The sequence below is a fragment of the Pithys albifrons genome, chromosome 7 (genome assembly GCF_047495875.1).
Source record: "Pithys albifrons albifrons isolate INPA30051 chromosome 7, PitAlb_v1, whole genome shotgun sequence".
NCBI lineage: Eukaryota > Metazoa > Chordata > Aves > Passeriformes > Thamnophilidae > Pithys > Pithys albifrons.
Genome location: NC_092464.1, coordinates 54,843,468 through 54,862,595, shown reverse-complemented (window position 1 = coordinate 54,862,595; position 19,128 = coordinate 54,843,468). Strand labels below are relative to the sequence as shown.

General features: G+C 42.6%; 1 protein-coding gene across 2 annotated transcripts in view; it reads right to left on the bottom strand.

Moving 5' to 3' along the window:
* CNTNAP2 (contactin associated protein 2) overlaps positions 1–19,128 on the bottom strand; it is a 1,051,893-nt gene that overhangs the window by 740,326 nt on the left and 292,439 nt on the right. For both annotated transcript variants that reach the window (XM_071559619.1, XM_071559620.1), the window contains one exon: positions 1,791–1,901. In XM_071559619.1, coding sequence (XP_071415720.1) covers positions 1,791–1,901 — 111 coding nt within the window. The remainder of the gene's footprint in view (positions 1–1,790; positions 1,902–19,128) is intronic.

Genomic DNA, 19,128 nt, shown 5'->3' with positions numbered 1-19,128 from the left:
GATACACATGCAGTCAGTTCTTTAACTTGTCCAGGTCTCTTTGAATAGTATCCCAGGCACATGAACAAAACCATCCAGGTTGGTGTTGGGAAACTGCTGAGGGTGCAATTGATCCAGCTGTCATTGAGGATGATACTGAACAGCCTCGGTCCCAACTGGACACCTGTGGGCCACCAAGTCATCACTGCTTTGCCATCCACACCTCATCTGTTAGTGCCAGTTTGTCAGTTGTGTGAGCTACACTTTCTTTGACCTTCCTTTTCTGTCTGACATACCTGTAGAAGACCTTCTCATCAGTCTTGGTGTCCCTTGCCAAGTTCAACTCACTCCACGCCTCAGCCTTTGTGTCTCCACCCCTACACGCTGGGCAAGGTCCTTGTCCTGTTCCTTGGATCCCTGCCCCTGTTTCCACTTCCTGTGCCCTTGACTCTGACCAGTGGTCTTGACCCATCCATCTGCATCCTGCTCCCAGTAATGAGTCTGGGACACTGAACCCACCCCAGACAGACCATGAGACTTGGAGGAGCTGTGACAACAGGAACATAACGCTGGGGGTATTGGGGGGGGGGGCATTTTGTTTTATTTTGGTTTTTTGTTTGTTTTTTTGGTTGTTGTGTGTTTTGGTTTTGCACAGGTTAGGTTTTTTGTTTGGGTTTTTTTGTTTGTTTTGTTTTTTTAATACAGCAGCTAAGCTATTCATTAATTTCTTAAGATTAGAATTAGTCTAGCAGCAAACTCATGACTTTGCTCAAAAGGTGGGGATTTTTTGGCTCAGAAGTGGCACAAACTACTAGAGAATACAGATAGAAAACATTGGCAGCCTAGGCTAGAACTTTGATGTAAAAAACTGCAAGTTTTGTTTCTGTGGGGTTTGTTGGGGGTTTTTTAGGAGGCAAAACATGGTATCTTGGCTGAAGCAGCACAATTCCTGCACGAGCAGGAAAAGTGAGGCACCAATGCAACCAAGCCAACCTTTTAAAGGCTGGTATTTTGCTATTATTGCAGATCTTCAGGATTTAGAACATAAGAGCACTATAGTCATTTGTTTTCTCTTCTTCATCTTTACATTGTAGTTTTAAACTATAGTCTACAAATAGTTTTAAATTCTAAGTTTATTATGTCAATTATTTATACCTTTCACACATGTTTTGTGAGAAAGATAAAATTTCAGTATTGATTCTATGTGAGATTTTATATTTTCAAATTTTTACAATTATACTGCTTAGGAAAAAACCCAATAATATTCAGAACACTATTTTTCTGTTAATCTAAAATTTTATGTTTAATGTATTGGAAATTGATTTAGAAATCAAGATGGTATATAAACAGATAGCCAAAAATATCAAAATTCCTGTGGACCAAAGTAAAGACTTGTGTTCAGGCCATGAAGGAAATTTGCTTAGCCCCAAGGACACAGTTAGACCAGGTAGGCCCAAGTTCTGAGGTGGCTTTGTTACCCTGAACACCTCCTTGCACTACAGAAATACAGGAATAAGCCAAAGTTCCTGTGGGACTACAAAGAACCTGAGTGAGAGCAGTCATGGCTAAGGTGGGAACAAGTTAAACCAACATGGTATTAGCAGCACAGTTCTCCCTGCTGGGCAATGAGTGCCAGCAATGTCCCATACAATGAAACAGAAATCCACTCAGTTCACAAAAAACATCTGTCAGACAGCCAAAACTCTGTTAAAAGGAACACAAGCAATTGCATTGCACAAAAGAGTTTTCATATTAAAATTGTTGTTCATCACTCTTGGAAACACCTAAAGATTAGGCTGAGTGCCCCTTACCTCCTCTCTTGTTTAGCCTGGCATAGCCTGGCACGTAGCTGCTTGCCATGGAGGATGAGCTGCTGAAGGAGGAGTGGGGCAGGGCCGACACCAGGGGCTCATCACACTTCTCTGAAACACAAGAGAATATATTCACTTTATGCTCTTCATTATTCATACATGTTAAGAGGCAACGTGCCCTTCTTCCTTTTGTAGATGATGTCCCAGTTCAGCAGGTGGGACCAGTTTATCCCTGTGTGGGTGTGACCAAAGCTGTGCATTCTCCACCCTCCATTCATTGCCCACCAACTGTTCCCAAGGGCCCATTGGCAGCAGCTGCCCAGGGCACAGCTGAGCCCTCAGGCTGGGAGCTGGCTGGGAAAGAAGCCTGGCAGAGGAGCTGGGAGAACTGCCCTGCAGGGAGTCCTTGGCACCTCCACACCCACATGAGGGCTCAGCTCTGCTCATGGGCCAGCAACGATTCCAAAATCCCCCCTGACTGCCAGAGTCAGATCCCCCAGTGTGGAACTCCCTGCCCTGGGGGAGGCACTGGGGGCTCCCACCTGCACCTGAGGGGAGGGAATCTTGGGGTTTGGGGACTTGGGGGACCACTTGGTGGATCCAGAGGAGGAGCAGTCCCCGGACAGGAGGAGCCCACCACTCTCTACCAGACTGTGCCATCATCTGCACCAACAGGTTTATCCCTTCCTTTTCCTTTGGACTCAGAGGAACCACGTGGGGCTCAGCACAGGGGCCACCAAACCCCCCTGTGTTTGTGCCCCAGGGGGTGGGTTACACTGCTGGGTTTGGGGGTTAAAACCAATTTCTCTTTGTGTCATTGCATTTATTGTAATATTGTTATTAAATTGTAACTCTGATTTATCATCTCTCCTGAGTTGGGTTTGTTTCTCCTGCTGGTTTCCCTTTAAACCAGCTCAGATGACAACACAACCTTGTTATTTTTCTACATATGGAGCGTGTGTAGCTCCATCCCAGCTTTCCAGTGTAAAGAAAAAAAATAAACAAGCCAAAACAAATGCATATCAACAAACAAAACCCCACCTTAAAACCACAAGAAAACCCACAAACCCCCTTTTCTCTGTGACATGAGAAGAGGAAGACTTCAACAAAGCACAAAAGAATATAATGGTGATGTCTAACGAAGGGCTACCACTGTCCCTAGGGATACAACAGTTGCACCAAAAAGCCTGCCCTGACATATCTGGAATGTTTTTGGTGACACAAAATCTAGTGCTAAAGGAAAGTGTTATCAAGAAAGCTTTGTATGAAGTAGATAAGATACAGGTTTTCACTTCTGTAATAAGAGTGATGATAAAGTGATATTAAAAAAAGAAAATAAATTAGGGGACGTTAATTAATGTCTATGAATTACCACATACAACAGATTCATTGAAAAAGAAAACTAAACTAACTAATCTCTATAAACCATTTGAGCACTTTGGTTTGACCCAGTTATAAAGGAGATTAACTTGGTACTAGCATGCAAGATGGAAAAAAACAAAATCAGAGTCTTTGCCTTTCTGATGAAGAAAAAAATTTAAAAAATCTCCTGCTATTGTGTGATATAATTTAGAATATATATGCATAAGAAACATATTTAATACCCAGCCACAACACAGAGTTTTGGTCAAATAACCAACCAGTGATTTGATTGGACTGGATCACACGTGGAGGCCAAACTAATCGTACCTTCTAAAGAACTTTAAGAGGGGAAAAAGGGATTGTGAGTTAATCGAGTCAGTTCCAATGAAGTTCACTCACAACGTGCAGTCTCGTGCAATAAAAACTAAAATTACTTTCACAGCAATAGAAACTGAAGCACAGAAATACAGAAGAACATTAACTCAGGAATCAGTACTTTGACATTTAACAAAATAAATAAGCTTCCTTTACAAATCTCTGAGTTCAAAACCACTAAGGGGAAAAAAAATAAACTCATACAAGCACAGGAAAGAGTAAAGGGCAAGAGCTTTGAACTGAATTAAAGGGCTGGAGACTTGAAGGCATTTGTCATTAATCCTGCTGTCTACATAAAGATGCAATGAAATATTTAAAAGCAAACCAACACATGATCAGATGATTTTAAAAAGACATAACTAAAATATTCCTATAGGATTTTCTTAATTTTATATTGCACGATATTTATTGTTAAGGAAAAACCCACATTCTTATCAGTAATGAGAGCTAAGGCTCAACATGTACCTTTGTTCAGTTTTTTAGGAGGTTTCAGTGTATTTTTTAAAGTAAATTATTAGATTTATACAATTTTCTGCCACCTTCAAACTGGGCTAGAGGGAAAAAAATGTGAATTTTTGCAGAAAAATATTAGAAAGATTTGGCTACAAATATAGGTGCTACTTGAATAGTTTATTTATTAGTAAATATAATGGGTGACTATTACTTAGCAGATTTGAATAAATAAAGAAAACCAGACAATAAATAAAAGAGCTAACAAATCAAAGAAGTTATTTAAGATATATATAAGAAAAATCTTAATTGGGTTGGGGGTTAGAAAAAACAAACCACAGTTGATAGAGTTGTCCTGCACTGCTGTTTAGAACTGCAATCTTTTCCTATGCCTGTCTTGGGATACCAACTAAGAGGTTAAAAAATAAATATAAAAAAATCTCACTTTCTCCTTGTTTAAAAAAGGAAACCTCCCCACCTTGCCTGCTCATTTATGCTTCATAAATACAGGGAATTCACCCCAAATGTGTATGAGGATTATATTTCAAATGTATAGACTTAAAAATGATATTACATCTCATCAATAACTCCTGACTTTAGGTGCAACAGAACAAAAGTTAAAAGACTGCTTACATAAGCTAATATTTCTAGCCCTATATAAAAGTTCCACTAAATATATTGCACCATTTAAACTTCCTTCAGAACATGAAATACCATTATGCCACAGATTCAAGAGGGGAAAAAAAAAATGCTTGGGAGCCTTTGGTTCTTTCAGCAGTTTTAGCTCTTTGCTGTAGAAACCAATTTTTCCCTTCCTCCCCCAGAATTGCACATCCCATCCTGTGCCTGAGCTGTAATAACTTCCCCATAGCAGTCAGTGCTCTGTGCCCTGTTAATCCATTACACAGCAACGTTCCTGCCAGCACCAGAGCAGCAAAGGAATAAACTCCCTCCATACCATTTATCTCACTGATATATTAACACCCAAGCCAGCTTAGGGCCATTTAAATGGGAACTTTCTGAAGCAAAAAGACAATTCCTCTCCACTCTATTCTGTTTAGGTCAAAAGAACTGCTAACTTTGTCACGGGTATGGTGACATTTGCTGCTCTGCCTTCCCTATTCAGAGGAAAATAACAGTTGAGGTCCATCAGAAACAAGTCTCCTTAAGATTCAAATAAGTAGATGAAGAGAAGGAAGGTCACCTCTCATCATTAAATACAAATGCAAAACTTCTGCAATCCACAACTTTCCAATCCCTCAAGACTTAAAGACAATAGAAGCAAGAAAGTGCTGGGCACCTGCTGTTCTTACATGGTTTTCTCAGGCCCTTGGCTAGAGGAAAACAGACAGCAAGGGAGATGATCTCTTGTCCTACCAATTGCAGCCTTTCATCTTTCTGGTGTTCAAACTCAACAAAACTAGGCAAGGAATATCTGCTCTTTCCTGGTTTACAGTCTATTTCTAGCTTACTTTTATAGTCTAACCATCTGGATAAACTAAAAAAAGGCTGTCTCCTACTTATCATAGAATCATAGAATGGATTGGGTTGGAAAAGACCTCCGAGATCATCAAGTCCAACCCTTGGTCCAACTCCAGTCCCTTTACCAGATCATGGCACTCAGTGCCACGGCCAAGCTCAGTGGAAAAACCTCCAGGGATGGGGAATCCACCCCCTCTCTGGGCAGCCCATTCCAATGCCTGAGCACTCTCTCTGCAAAGAAGTTTTTTTTGATCTCCAGCTTCAATTTCCCCTGGCAGAGCTTGAGCCCGTGCCCCTTTGTCCTATTGCTGAGTGCTTGGGAGAAGAGACCAACTTAGCCTGCAATTGCTTTAATTGCCACTTAGTCAGGCCATGAACTATTTGGGGAACAGGGACCATGATTTTTGAAGGGACACCACACACACAAACTGTCTTATCAACCCCATCGTTTATTAAAGCTTAATCCTCTCTATACAGTGACTTCAATGAGTTTTGATGGGCAAAGCAGAGTAGAAAACCTTGATGCTTCACTTCTCAGAAGTCTGCTCAAATCCCCAGCATCCTGATCAATAAACAGGTCACCTGTAAAGTTGCTGACATCTCTTATCAAAGCAGTCTGAGTAGATGAAAGAGACAATCTGCAGTTCTTGTGTCATCTTGACATTTGTATCTGGCAGTAGGTTTCAATAGATATGAGCAACTATATATCAAAAATATTAAGAAGTGGGAACAGTATACATTTATAGCCACAGGTAGTTTTTATTAATAATTTGAAGCTACATCAGAGGATCTCTCAGAAGGTCTTGCAAAGATTCTGTCAGCAAAGGAAAAAGAGAGCTGTGTAACAGTGGTTCTAAATAAGAGATATACCTGGATACTGGTAATAGAACTCATCAGAAATAAGCAATCATGACTTACTCAGTGTGCTTGTGAATAACAAAGGCTTGTACAGAATTATGGTCCAAGGAATATATCTTAAAAAATTACCAAACCCCAAATCCACAAATTCGCCCCTCCTGCTTGAAAATCTTTCATCAAGATTTCATATGAAATCATAACATAGGATAGCAATTTTTCTGTAGGATGGTTCTAAGACATAAACATGCCCCTAATAACAAATTTGTATGTGTATGTTAGCAACAAAGAACTCAACAGCTAATTAACTAAGAGATAAAAGGAATAATGACTCCAATCTCACCATTGTGTTCTGATTCCAAAGTTGCCACAATGAATCGTTAGCAGAATATGAAACAGATGAGCCAATCTGTAGTAGCATTGCAAAAATATCTTAACCAACCAATAGACAAAGCCCTGGCTACTAACCAGAAGTCTTAGCCATTTCTCTTTTACACTATGCAAACAGAATATTTAAAATACAAACCACAAACTCTGAACTATTAACAAGATATCCAAGTCATTAATTATACAAGAATGCCTGTCAAGTACAGGGGAAAAAAAGTTGAAAACTATTTTAATCTTTACTTGTAATGCAAGAGACTCCTGTTTTAAAGATGAATTCTAATATAAATGTTGGGGAGCAAGGGAGAGAATCGTATCATCTGGGTTTAATTTGTGCTGTGTGCTAAAACCAGTTATCCTAAACACAGTTTTCTCCTCCAACTTGAATATGTAATTTCTCTGTAGTGTGCTGAGGAGACAGAATGAGGCACCAAGCACTTCTGAAAAGCAGTCATGAGATTGCAAGGGCACTCTGCAATGTGGAGAAATACATCTGGGAATTGGCCTATCTCCAGTGACAACCAATAGGAATATTAATGGGGCTGGGTGGGATGGCAGTGCATTAGCATGCTCAGACAGCCTTCCTTCAGTGTTGCATAGGCAGGTTTTATAATTCCCAATGAATGCTAGAATCCACCAAGTTGAATTCACAAGACTGTGTCCCCCCAAAGAATAGGAATAAATAAGCATAAGTTGCTAGAACATTTTATGTGATGTTTCAAATGAACTTTTAAAGTGATGCTACCAAAAAAAGCAGGAGATGCTTCAAAGCAGCCCATTGTCAGTGAAAACTCCTTTAAAAATCCGGCTCAGAATAGGTGTTACTGAGGACAGCCTGGCACAGGACTCATTTCAATGCCAAGAAAAGCAGCTCTGGCTCTGTGCTCCAAGCCTGGGACTCACTATGGAATACAGGGACACTGCTGGAGTTTCCTTTCCTAAATCCCCAGAAGACTCATGGCAACGACTGGAACAATCCAGGGAGGGCACACCTTATGCTCCAAATTCCTAAGTCAGCAAGAAAGAAGTGAGGAGTTTATCAAAGACCTCCTTGTCTTATGGGGAAAGGAAACACTTTCCTGCCAGGGGTATTTGCCAAATGTACCAGCCTTTGATACCTTTGGGGTGGTTCAAACAAGCAACAGTTTGCTTTATGCATGTTTTATTGTATTGGAAGACAGTTAAAAAATAAAAAAGCACCATATGCTGCTCCTTTCTTTTTCTCCTTCTTAAGATAAAAATGTAACCTCAGTCTTCAGCCCCATTCCTTGGACCTCTTTACCTACTACTAGACAGGGGTGATGGTTGTGTCCTAGTTCAGCAGGAGGGACCAGCTAACCCTGTGTGGGGGTGATCAAAGCTGTGTATTCTACCCCCTCTATTCATTCCCCAAGGTCAATGGGCCATTAGCAGCAGCTGCCCAGGGAGTCATTGGCACCTTCACACCCAGCCTGAGGGGGGCAGAGCTGCTAATGGGCCATCAACAGTTCAACACCCCCTGGCTCCCAGAGTTAATCACCCACTGTGTGAGTCCCCACCCAGGGGGAGGGACTGAGTGCTCCCTGAGGGTACATAAGGGGTGGGTAAGAAGACCTTGGGAACTTCTCGTCGGATCCAGAGCAGCAGCAGGACCTTGACAGGAGGAGATCCCCGCTCTCGCCCAGACCACAGCCCTCGCCTGCACCAACAGGTTTTTCTTTTCCTTTTGCTCTGGACTTGGGGGAACCACAGGGGTCTCAGCACAAGGGCAAACAAACCCCCTTGGGTTTGTGCCCCAGGACACTGGGTTATACTGCTGGGGTTTTGTGAGTTGAAAGCAATTGCCCTTGTGTGTCAGTGTTGTTATTGTAATATTATTATTAAATTTTAGCTCTGACTTATAATCTCTCTCGTGGTGAGTTCATTTCCCCTGCTGGTTCACCTTTAAACCAGCACAGGTTGGTAGAACAGAAGCCGAATTTTGCACCCTGTCCTGCCCCACCTACCTTCCATGTGCAGAAATCTGCCCCTTCCCACTGAGCTTTCCCAGACAGCCCTGAGCACCGCTGGGGAGCCAAGTTCCCATTCAGCTGCATAAAGAAATGAGCCCAAGAAGCACTGAAGGGTTTCTGCAAGTATCACTGGAGCTCAGCTAATCTGAAAGATGAGAGTGGCTCCCACTGACTGCCTGGGATGCTTCAGATTGCACTTCAAGCTTCCCACCATCTATGCAGATAATGCACTGCTGCTCAAAGGGTTGGCTGCAGCTGGAAAAGATGAAAATGCAGCACCTATTTTGGCCTCTCCAAGGTGAAGCCATAAATTAAATTAATTTGGTGGTCTTCACACAGCCCTTAGTGAACAAGGTTACTTGTTTGGGGGTTTATTTCAAGCCTCTCTATAGATCTCTGCAAGTAAAAGAGGAGGTCTTAAATAATGTTATTTCATGGTATTTTATGGCTATTTTATTTTCAGGCCTGTTTCTGATGCAGGAATTCATCTTTGGGCAGCACTGGATGCACCACCAGGGCCATTTCTAAAAGTGCATTTGGATGCCCAAAGACAGACAGTACTTTACAACATTTTCCAAAATACCTTTTACCTGAACTTTGTTTCCAATACCCCTTGACCAGTTTTTAGAGAAGCCAATGATTTATTAACGTGAAAGATCATTTTGACTCCAATAAATTAGTGTCCTATTCCAGCCAAGGACCAGGTTATTAATAACCAAGAAAATTTTCTTGGCTTGAGGAATTTTTAATCAACTTTTTTAAACCTTCCTGGAATGAAACATAACAAATTCATAGATATGCTGCACTATATGCTTATTATCAGACATTTCTGGATACATTGCCATCTTCAAGTGACTTACAATATAATCCATAGTACTCTCTGTGGTTTAAAACAAACATCATTAATGCCTGTGATCTACAATTTACCCATGGAGACCAGGATTTATTTTTTTCATTAATTTATTCAGTTTGGAAGGTGTACAAAGCTGCCTCTTGAAATTCAAATGTCTCAAAACTTCAACATTTCACAGAGAAAACAGAAAACTCTACCCACAACTTGCATAATTCAATTTTTCAGCAAAGCACCATTATTTAAATTCTGCATTTACCAAAATGGTTATTTTCCTTAGCATTTCACTTGCTGAAATAACAAAGGTCCTCAAAAGAAAATGTACATCTTTTCTTCTTTAGTAGAAGGCAGTTTTGAATTAAATACCAAGTTTTTTACAGCATCTGAGCTGTATCTGCAGTAAGATTATTAAGCCAAGTGGTGCTGGTTGTGGTTTGATTCTGGTTTTTCCCTTCAAAGAGAGCACAGGGAAAGTTTTTACCTCCATTTAAACCAACAGCACATCTGGATTGCCTTTGTTTACAAGAAGCTTCAGAGCCTTCCAGGATCCATCCACAATTTGGCAAATGTTCTCTCCCTTCCTACTGTGTCTTTTATGGAAACATTTGGGAAGTGTTTTGCACCCTGTGAAACCCAGAATTGTAGGAGAAACCTGCCACTTTTTGGTCCTTTTACAAAACAAACAAACAAAAAACCCCAAACCAACACAGAAAAAAACCCCACCAAAACAAAACCCAACCCCATCTCTTCAGGTCAGTGGCATCTGGAATAACAAAGTCAGCCTGGTTGTCCTTAATGCAGAAGCAATAACAGACTCAATTCTATGCAAGTAAAACCCATGAATATTTCCATATTTTTGCATATCCAATCCTCAGATGCCCCTTCAGTTTTTAACCTTCTGACATACAAATACAGTTTTTCACCTTTTCACTGCTGAAAATACCTGAGCATTTTGGAGGATTTTCCAGCAAATGAAGCTCCATCTGAAGTACCTTTATAAGCAGGTATGATTTTTCACAGACTGGTCCTATCAGAAACCTGGAGTCATAACACAAAATTCTACAGCAGAGGAAAACAACGCTGGAATTCTTCACAATTTTTTCTTGTCAGGTCATATTTAAATTAAAGGACACTTGAAAATGACCTAGGTTATGTTCTTCCTCAGTCAACTTGACCTCAACAAGTCTATTTTTGTTTATTTGGTTGGGGGGCATTGGTTTTGTTGGGGGATTTTTTGAGTGGAGAGCATTGTTTGGTTTTGTGGCCTTTGTTGTTGTTGGTTTGTTTGTTTGTTTTTCAGGACCTGAGGATAAGACACTAATACAGAACAACTACTTTCCTGAACATTTTTATCAGTCAGCTTTTCAGCATTACTTTAGCTGGTTTCCATTACTAAATTTAAGCTTTTATATTTAACAAAAACTTCTGTGAGTTTTTTCCTCATGATGCTCCTTATAATAATGGCCCCTCTATTTTCACTGGTTTTATATCAACATAATAGTTGTGGTTTCAGAGATTTTAGTCCAGGTTTTCCCTAATTTAAGCTAAATCAAGACAACCAATGAGGGACTAAAATTGATGGACACTTCAACAAAAAATATTCCCATGTAAGGCCAAATATTAATTCTCAAAACAATATAGCATAGGTACAGAAAAAAAAGAGCCCAGACCAGCCCAGAGCCCAGACCAGAGCCCAGAGCCCAGACCAGAGCCCAGAGCCCAGACCAGAGCCCAGAGCCCAGAGCCCAGACCAGAGCCCAGAGCCCAGAGCCCAGACCAGAGCCCAGAGCCCAGAGCCCAGACCAGAGCCCAGAGCCCAGACCAGAGCCCAGAGCCCAGACCAGAGCCCAGAGCCCAGACCAGAGCCCAGAGCCCAGACCAGAGCCCAGAGCCCAGAGCACCCTTTTAAACTTGGTTTATGGTTTGAATATCTAATTGTTTCACAAAATGAAGGGTGTTCAAAATAATTTCTCTCTTCTGAGGTTATCTACCTACTTAGACATTGTTTGAGAGGCCTGACCAAGTCTCATACCCAAGTTAACCCAGAGCAGATTCCTGTTTGAGGGCCTGACTAGAAAACCACTTTTCCTATAATGACTAGGGAGGAAACTTTTCAACAGGCACACAAAATATTTAACACCCTGAAGCACACAAAGCACCTTTCACATTGGTTAGATGAGGAAGAAAATCAAAACTAGCAGGGAATGCAAACAGCACTAGAAGATTGTTTCTTAATTGGCACAGCAGAAAGTAAACTCCACTTAAGCCCAAACTCAGGGTTTTATTCCAAGGCATTATTAATTCCATGTTGTTTACCTTCCTACTCCCTTTGGAGAAAACAGATGTGTCATTGATAGCAGAAGCCATTAGGGCTCTCTATCAGGTGCCTGCTGTAAGAAGGGATGACAGCAGCAAAAACCAAAGGAGGTGTGATAGATGGATTTAACCATATTATTCTGACAGATGACTTTTGTCCAGAGAGGAAAAGACAAATAAGGTGTTTCCTGCCTCTTGGAAGTTTTGTTTTCCCTTCCAAGTAAGTCTAAAGAGTCAGTAATGCATGGCAGGATTAACTCCAACTCCATTTTGCAAACTGTTTTATTAAAAGACACTTTTCCCAAGTTTCTGAAGTACCAAGTGATCAGAAAAAATAAATCTTCCTAATATATTGATAAAGGCATCAAAAAAAGCATCCTTAAAGGTGTTTTTGAGGTGAAAAGTAATACTTTTGATCTTGATCCTTACTGTTGAATTAATCTCAGGTGTATGTGGCACATGTTTAAGATCCTATTGGTCTTGCTTTGATTCTCTAATAACAAAAGATAAGCTTCCAAATGATGTTGATATCTTTTGGGGGGTTTACAGGGCCAAAATGTTATGTGAATTTTGATGGACAGAACTGGGGCTAAGAAGGGAACAACAATGACAAAAGAACATGAGGAACATTTGACAATTTAAAAAAGTGAATGAAGTTTAGATTTCTGAACTTGTCTATTGTAGAGCAAGCTGAGTGTCACAACCACCCCAAGAGACACAGTTTCCCCTGGAAAACTCACCAATTACAGAACACAACTAGGAATTTTGGCACTGGAAGCCCAAATCTTACAGTAATACCCTGAAGCAGCGACGTGCTAACAAATATTTCCATATGGCAGTACCAAAATCTGCACTTTGAGCCCAATATTGTTCAGCACCCTTAAGCACACTGGAGCAACAGCACAAGGGGCAAGTCACTTCAGCACAGCAGCCTCATAGAAAACACATTTTATTGGTACCTTATCCAGGGCTGAAAGTACCCAGCATTTAATAACCAAGGACAGAATTTTTATTTTTTTCCTAGAGACTAAAAAAAGATATCACACCTTTATGATATGTACATAAAAAAGACTTTCATTAATTTGGATATCTGAAGCTGAATGGAAGATTTTTCTTTAGGATAGACTTATAAGTTAGACAGAGGAAAATGTTTGGCTGAGAGCTGGGAAGTATTTGTGGGACTCCTTTTCTGACGCAGAGCAAGACAACCAACACCAAAGCAAACACTGTCAACTCTGCTTGTATTCCCTGTTTTACAGAGGCAGCACAACTTGGCAGTAAAGACAATGTTTGAACCAAGTGATTTAATCTAGCCAAAAAAACCCTACAAACATTTAAAAAAAATCTTTATAATGATGGGTCAAGCCTTTTCTAACTGAGGACAGCTAAGGACAGAAATATCAGTCAAAAGGGCAATATTTGGCTTTGAGAGCCCACCCAGCTTTTAATTCCAGGAAACATGGTGTGCCCAAACTCAGGCTGTTAGCTCCACGTGCAGTGGAAACAATAAAATCTTGGAGAGGGGCTGGAAGGTCTCGATTTTTATCATTCCTGGGAGGAGAGACAGATTTGGAGTGTTGCAGGTCCCTTATGTTCTTTTTAAAAGGGAACAAAGCCCCAGTGCAAGGAAAGGCTGTGCCATCCTTTATTAATCCTTAGCATGAGCATAAGAAGCAAATAAACAACTGCACAGCCAGACACTGAATTCAAACAAGTTTAACTATGGTTCAAAAACGTGGCACTTACCAGGAAAATACATATTCAAGTTTTAGAATAGCTCAGATTTTTCTTTTGAAAGAAGAAGAATTATTAGTACATGACATGGGATTCAGTTGTAGGTAGAATTTTACAAAGCGAGTGTTTTGCTTCTCATTTGGTATTTTTTCTTTCATTTTTAAGGAAGAAAATATACTTACAGGCCTAACACAAGGGAATAGTTTTTATCATTTTGCTTGTAAAGGACATAGGAGACAAACAAGACAAGCAGTTATTGTATCGTGGTGGCCAGGTTTTGGTTTGTGCTAATAGGGTGACATCCAATCAAAAAGGCACAACATCCATTGGTATTTCACAGAACACCCGAGCAAGTTATGCTGGTAAATAAAACACTGAGATAAACACAAGAGACACTGAAGGCCCCAATATTTTGGGATCCACACATCTTAGTTTGGACTTCAGGGTTGTATTTCCTCTTTTCTCTCTACTGCTGAGAGAAAGGCTTCTCTCCTAAGCTTCTCTGCCTTAAGAACACCACAGGAGATGTACCACCTAACAGGCTCCTAAAATACCTCAAATAGGTCATGATGAAATAAATTTTGTTTCTTTCCCTGCCCCTCCCCGCTCAGAGTGTGTGTGCATTGTCCTGAACTAAAACCCAGAGTTCCAAAGAGCTACTAATGTGAAAAATCCTTTAGCTTGCACACAGAGTCTGGTCAGAAAGGACATTGACTGCTGTGTCGATAAGTGTTGATGATTCAGGTCTCAGTGGTTCTGTCACACTAGTAAAGACCAAAAAAAAACAGATGGAGGGCAGTGCTGCACTTTTCCTACATCCAGTCTTGGCATTGCCTCAGGGAAAATTCACTGTCCATCTATCCACAGGAAAACAACTTGGCTGGTGCATTACTGGGACAAGAGAAAAGCTCTGGTTACAAACAGAAAAGCAAACACCAAGTAGGAAAGCCAGTTCTGAACTTACTGGGGATCACAATTTTAAAAGAGCAGGGGATAGGGTTTAAAAGTATAGGGTTGGTGTCCCAGTGTTGCCTTTCACTGTGAAGGTAGTTATTGCAATTCCAAGCAGCTTCACACAATCCCAAAGGGGTTTCTTTTAAAACAAACAAACAAAACCAAACACAACAAAAAACCCACACACATCCAGTGTCATTACAACAGCCCAAGCGCCACTTCCTTTTTCCACATGTCCTTTCTGTCTCATCAGAAACTCTTGAGTTAAAAAACATTCATTAAAGAGAATTGCAGTGTAGTTCACAGTCTGGAAAGATGCTATATATGGATTTTAGATCTGATATGGCACTGCATTTCCCTCGCTGATTTAAGTTACCAGACCAATCTTAATGTCCTACAGAAATCCAGGCCAATCTGTTTTACAACAGCCTTTGCTGTCCAGCTTATCCTGCTGTTCACATACTGTTTTTGAATATAAACTGCAGGGTTTTTTCTAATTATCAAATGCAAATAGCATCGACAACAGCATTGTACCCTCATTATCATGCATGGTACAACTGAGGCATTTTTAAGGCCAAGAGTACTTGATAATTAAGCTTGGTAAAACCTTATTATTACTACATGTTTAACATATCAACCAAGGAACACAACACAGTTAAATTAGCATATCTGAAAAATGAAGGTGTGATAATTGCAGCCCATTCCCTTGATTTTAATCAGGTACTTGAATTCTAAGTTGCAAACATCACAGTTTCCTACTTTTGGAACTCCCCTGATGTTCAAAGTGAAGGATGTCTCCAGTAAATACAACTCAGACTCTGCATACACAGGGCTCTGGCAGTGCAGGAGCACCTGCAGGACTTGGCAGTGGAACCAGCTGCAGCTGCCCAGGGCTCTGCCCTCTGTGCCAGCAAACACTGGCACAGCACTGCCAAAAGTGCAGGATTAAGTGAAAGGGCTAAGAAATTGCCCAGCAAGCCCCAAGGGGAGAGCAGGAGGTCAAGCAGGACGGGCTCCAGCCACCAGAGTCCACTGGAATGCCCTCACTGGAGCACAGGGGTTTGGCACAAGGAACAGCATCTTGTGGAGAGCAGCTGAACCTGGAGCACAGGGGTTTGGCACAAGGAGGAGTGTTCTGTGGAGAGCAGCTGACCCTGGAGCACAGGGGTTTGGCACAAGGAGGAATGTTCTGTGGAGAGCAGCTGACCCTGGAGCACAGGGGTTTGGCACAAGGAGCAGTGTCCTGTGGAGAGCAGCTGACCCTGGAGCACAGGGGTTTGGCACAAGGAGCAGTGTCCTGTGGAGAGCAGCCCACACTGGAGCACAGGGGTTTGGCACAAGGAGCAGTGTCCTGTGGAGAGCAGCCCACACTGGAGCACAGGGGTTTGGCACAAGGAGGAGTGTCCTGTGGAGAGCAGCCCACACTGGAGCACAGGGCTTTGGCACAAGGAACTGTGTCCTGTGTACAGGAGCCCACACTGGAGCACAGGGCTTTGGTACAAGGGAATTGTGTCCTGTGGAGAGCAGCCCACACTGGAGCACAGGGGTTTGGCCCAAGGAGCAGTGTCCTATGGAGAGCAGCCCACACTGGAGCACAGGGCTTTGGCACAAGGAGCAGTGTCCTATGGAGAGCAGCCCACACTGGAGCACAGGGGTTTGGCACAAGGAGCAGTGTCCTGTGGAGAGCAGCCCACACTGGAGCACAGGGGTTTGGCACAAGGAGGAGTGTCCTGTGGAGAGCAGCCCACACTGGAGCACAGGGGTTTGGCACAAGGAACTGTGTCCTGTGTACAGGAGCCCACACTGGAGCACAGGGCTTTGGTACAAGGGAATTGTGTCCTGTGGAGAGCAGCCCACACTGGAGCACAGGGGTTTGGCCCAAGGAGCAGTGTCCTATGGAGAGCAGCCCACACTGGAGCACAGGGCTTTGGCACAAGGAGCAGTGTCCTATGGAGAGCAGCCCACACTGGAGCACAGGGCTTTGGCACAAGGAGCAGTGTCCTGTGGAGAGCAGCCCACACTGGAGCACAGGGGTTTGGCACAAGGAGGAGTGTCCTGTGGAGAGCAGCCCACACTGGAGCACAGGGCTTTGGCACAAGGAGCAGTGTCCTGTGGAGAGCAGCCCACACTGGAGCACAGGGCTTTGGCACAAGGAGCAGTGTCCTGTGGGCAAGGAGCCCTCACTGGAGCACAGGGGTTTGGCACAAGGAGCAGTGTCCTCTGGGCAAGGAGCCCTCACTGGAGCACAGGGGTTTGGTACAAGGGAACTGTGTCCTGTGTACAGGAGCCCACACTGGAGCACAGGGCTTTGGCACAAGGAGCAGTGTCCTATGGAGAGGAGCCCTCACTGGAGCACAGGGGTTTGGCACAAGGAGCAGTGTCCTGTGCACAGGAGCCCACACTGGAGCACAGGGCTTTGGTACAAGGGAATTGTGTCCTGTGGAGAGCAGCCCACACTGGAGCACAGGGCTTTGGTACAAGGGAATTGTGTCCTGTGTACAGGAGCCCACACTGGAGCACAGGGCTTTGGTACAAGGGAATTGTGTCCTGTGGAGAGGAGCCCTCACTGGAGCACAGGGCTTTGGCACAAGGAGCAGTGTCCTATGGAGAGGAGCCCTCACTGGAGCACAGGGCTTTGGTACAAGGGAACTGTGTCCTGTGGAGAGCAGCCCACACTGGAGCACAGGGCTTTGGTACAAGGGAATTGTGTCCTGTGGAGAGCAGCCCACACTGGAGCACAGGGGTTTGGCACAAGGGAATTGTGTCCTGTGGAGAGCAGCCCACACTGGAGCACAGGGGTTTGGCACAAGGGAACTGTGCCCTGTGGACAGGAGCCCACACTGGAGGCACAAGGATGGAGTAAGAGGCCAGGAGGACAACAGCCCTATTCTCCATCCCTCTGTGCTGCTCAGGGGGGAAGGAAAGGAGTCAAGAGAGTGAAGTTAAGCCTGGGAATGATAAAAAGGGAATTATGTCAGGAGGAAGGTGTTTACATTGTTTGGGTTTGGTTTTGCATTTGTTTTGCAACACCCAACACTATTTTTAATTGGCAATAAATTCATTTTTCCTGTCAAAAACATTTTGCTTATGTTAGCAAATGATCAACCTGTCTTCACCTTGCCCCACAACCACCTTACCCCTATTTCCCCGCCGTGTGCCAGGGTGAGCCCACCACACTGCTAATCAGATACCAGAGAACTGACTGCACATGGCTGGGCAGAGACACCACACCAGTTCATACCAGAGATGTTGGCTGAGTGCAGTGGAAAAGCAATAGATGTTTTTAGACAGATCTATTTGATGAGAACTAGAGAAGACCAACTTAATTTGTAAGATGGATTCCACATAGTTAAAACTTGAAGTCACAAGTCAGCATGCCCTCAGTATGATGTTCACACCCAGAACAAAGCTGTGAGGGTGTAGCTTTCATCTGTCTTCCACACCACCTTTTGGGGTCCCACTGACATCAAACGGGGGGTTCTGGTGGAAGGTGCCCATGGCAGAGGGGCTGGGACTGGATGGTGGTCAAGGTCCCTTCCAACACAAACCATCCTGTGATTCCATGATTCAGACAGCATTCCTCCCCCACAAAGGAAATTGGGAAAGATGCCCAAGGAACACAATTATGCTGTCCCTTCAGTAAACAGAGAACACTGACAGGGCTTGAGCTTAGCTCAGTTCCCCTCAATGAGCACAGAGGAGCTGCTCAAGTGACTGTCAGGAGGGGAAAACACCCCAGGGAAGCTCTGAACACCTTTTACCTTGCCTGCTTTCAGACAGTAACTCCTCCAGAGTGAGCCAGGGCTGCAAATCCAAGATCTAAGACCATTTGCTGTAACCAATGGCTGAACTGGAGGTTCACTATTCATTTCTGTGGTAAGCAGCTTGTAATGTGAGCTTTTCATAATGACAACTATCCCAAATTCTTGGGCTATTCTGCACCTCAAGCAACCATTTTAAATTGCCATTTCTGGCACAGATGCACCAGCAACAACCACATACTTCCACCACAACACTATGATTTATCTTCACATCTACATATTCAAAGGTGTGCAGGAAAGTAGAAAAATGCTGTGTTGTTAATCCCCATACACACAGTGATCATTTGGCTGGGCAATAAGATGGTCTCATATTTAGGACTAATAGGATTGGAAAGTCTCCATAAATCCTCAAATAGCCTACACAATACACTGAGGACACTGTGCCTTGCCCTTTTATAGATGAGTAAATTACACAGGGTAATTGTGGATAAGAAGTAGTGAATCAAAGATCACCACCCAACTATGAATGACATCCACTCAGCAGAAGGAAAATCTGCCATAACAACATTTTTAAGATCATATGCCAAATAAAATGGTGCCTTTCAAGCTTATTTTTTTCTCTTTCACTTCAGAATCCATAATCATGTATACTTAAGATCTTTAGTTCACAGAAAAATGAAGTCAAATGGTGTCCAGAACAAATACGTAACAACCAGTACAAATAAAAATCAAATGAAAAAGACAACAAAAATAGTTAAATTGATTTATGTCATTAACTTCTAGCTTTCATCAAAAATTCTCCTGAAATTAAAAAAAAAATTATC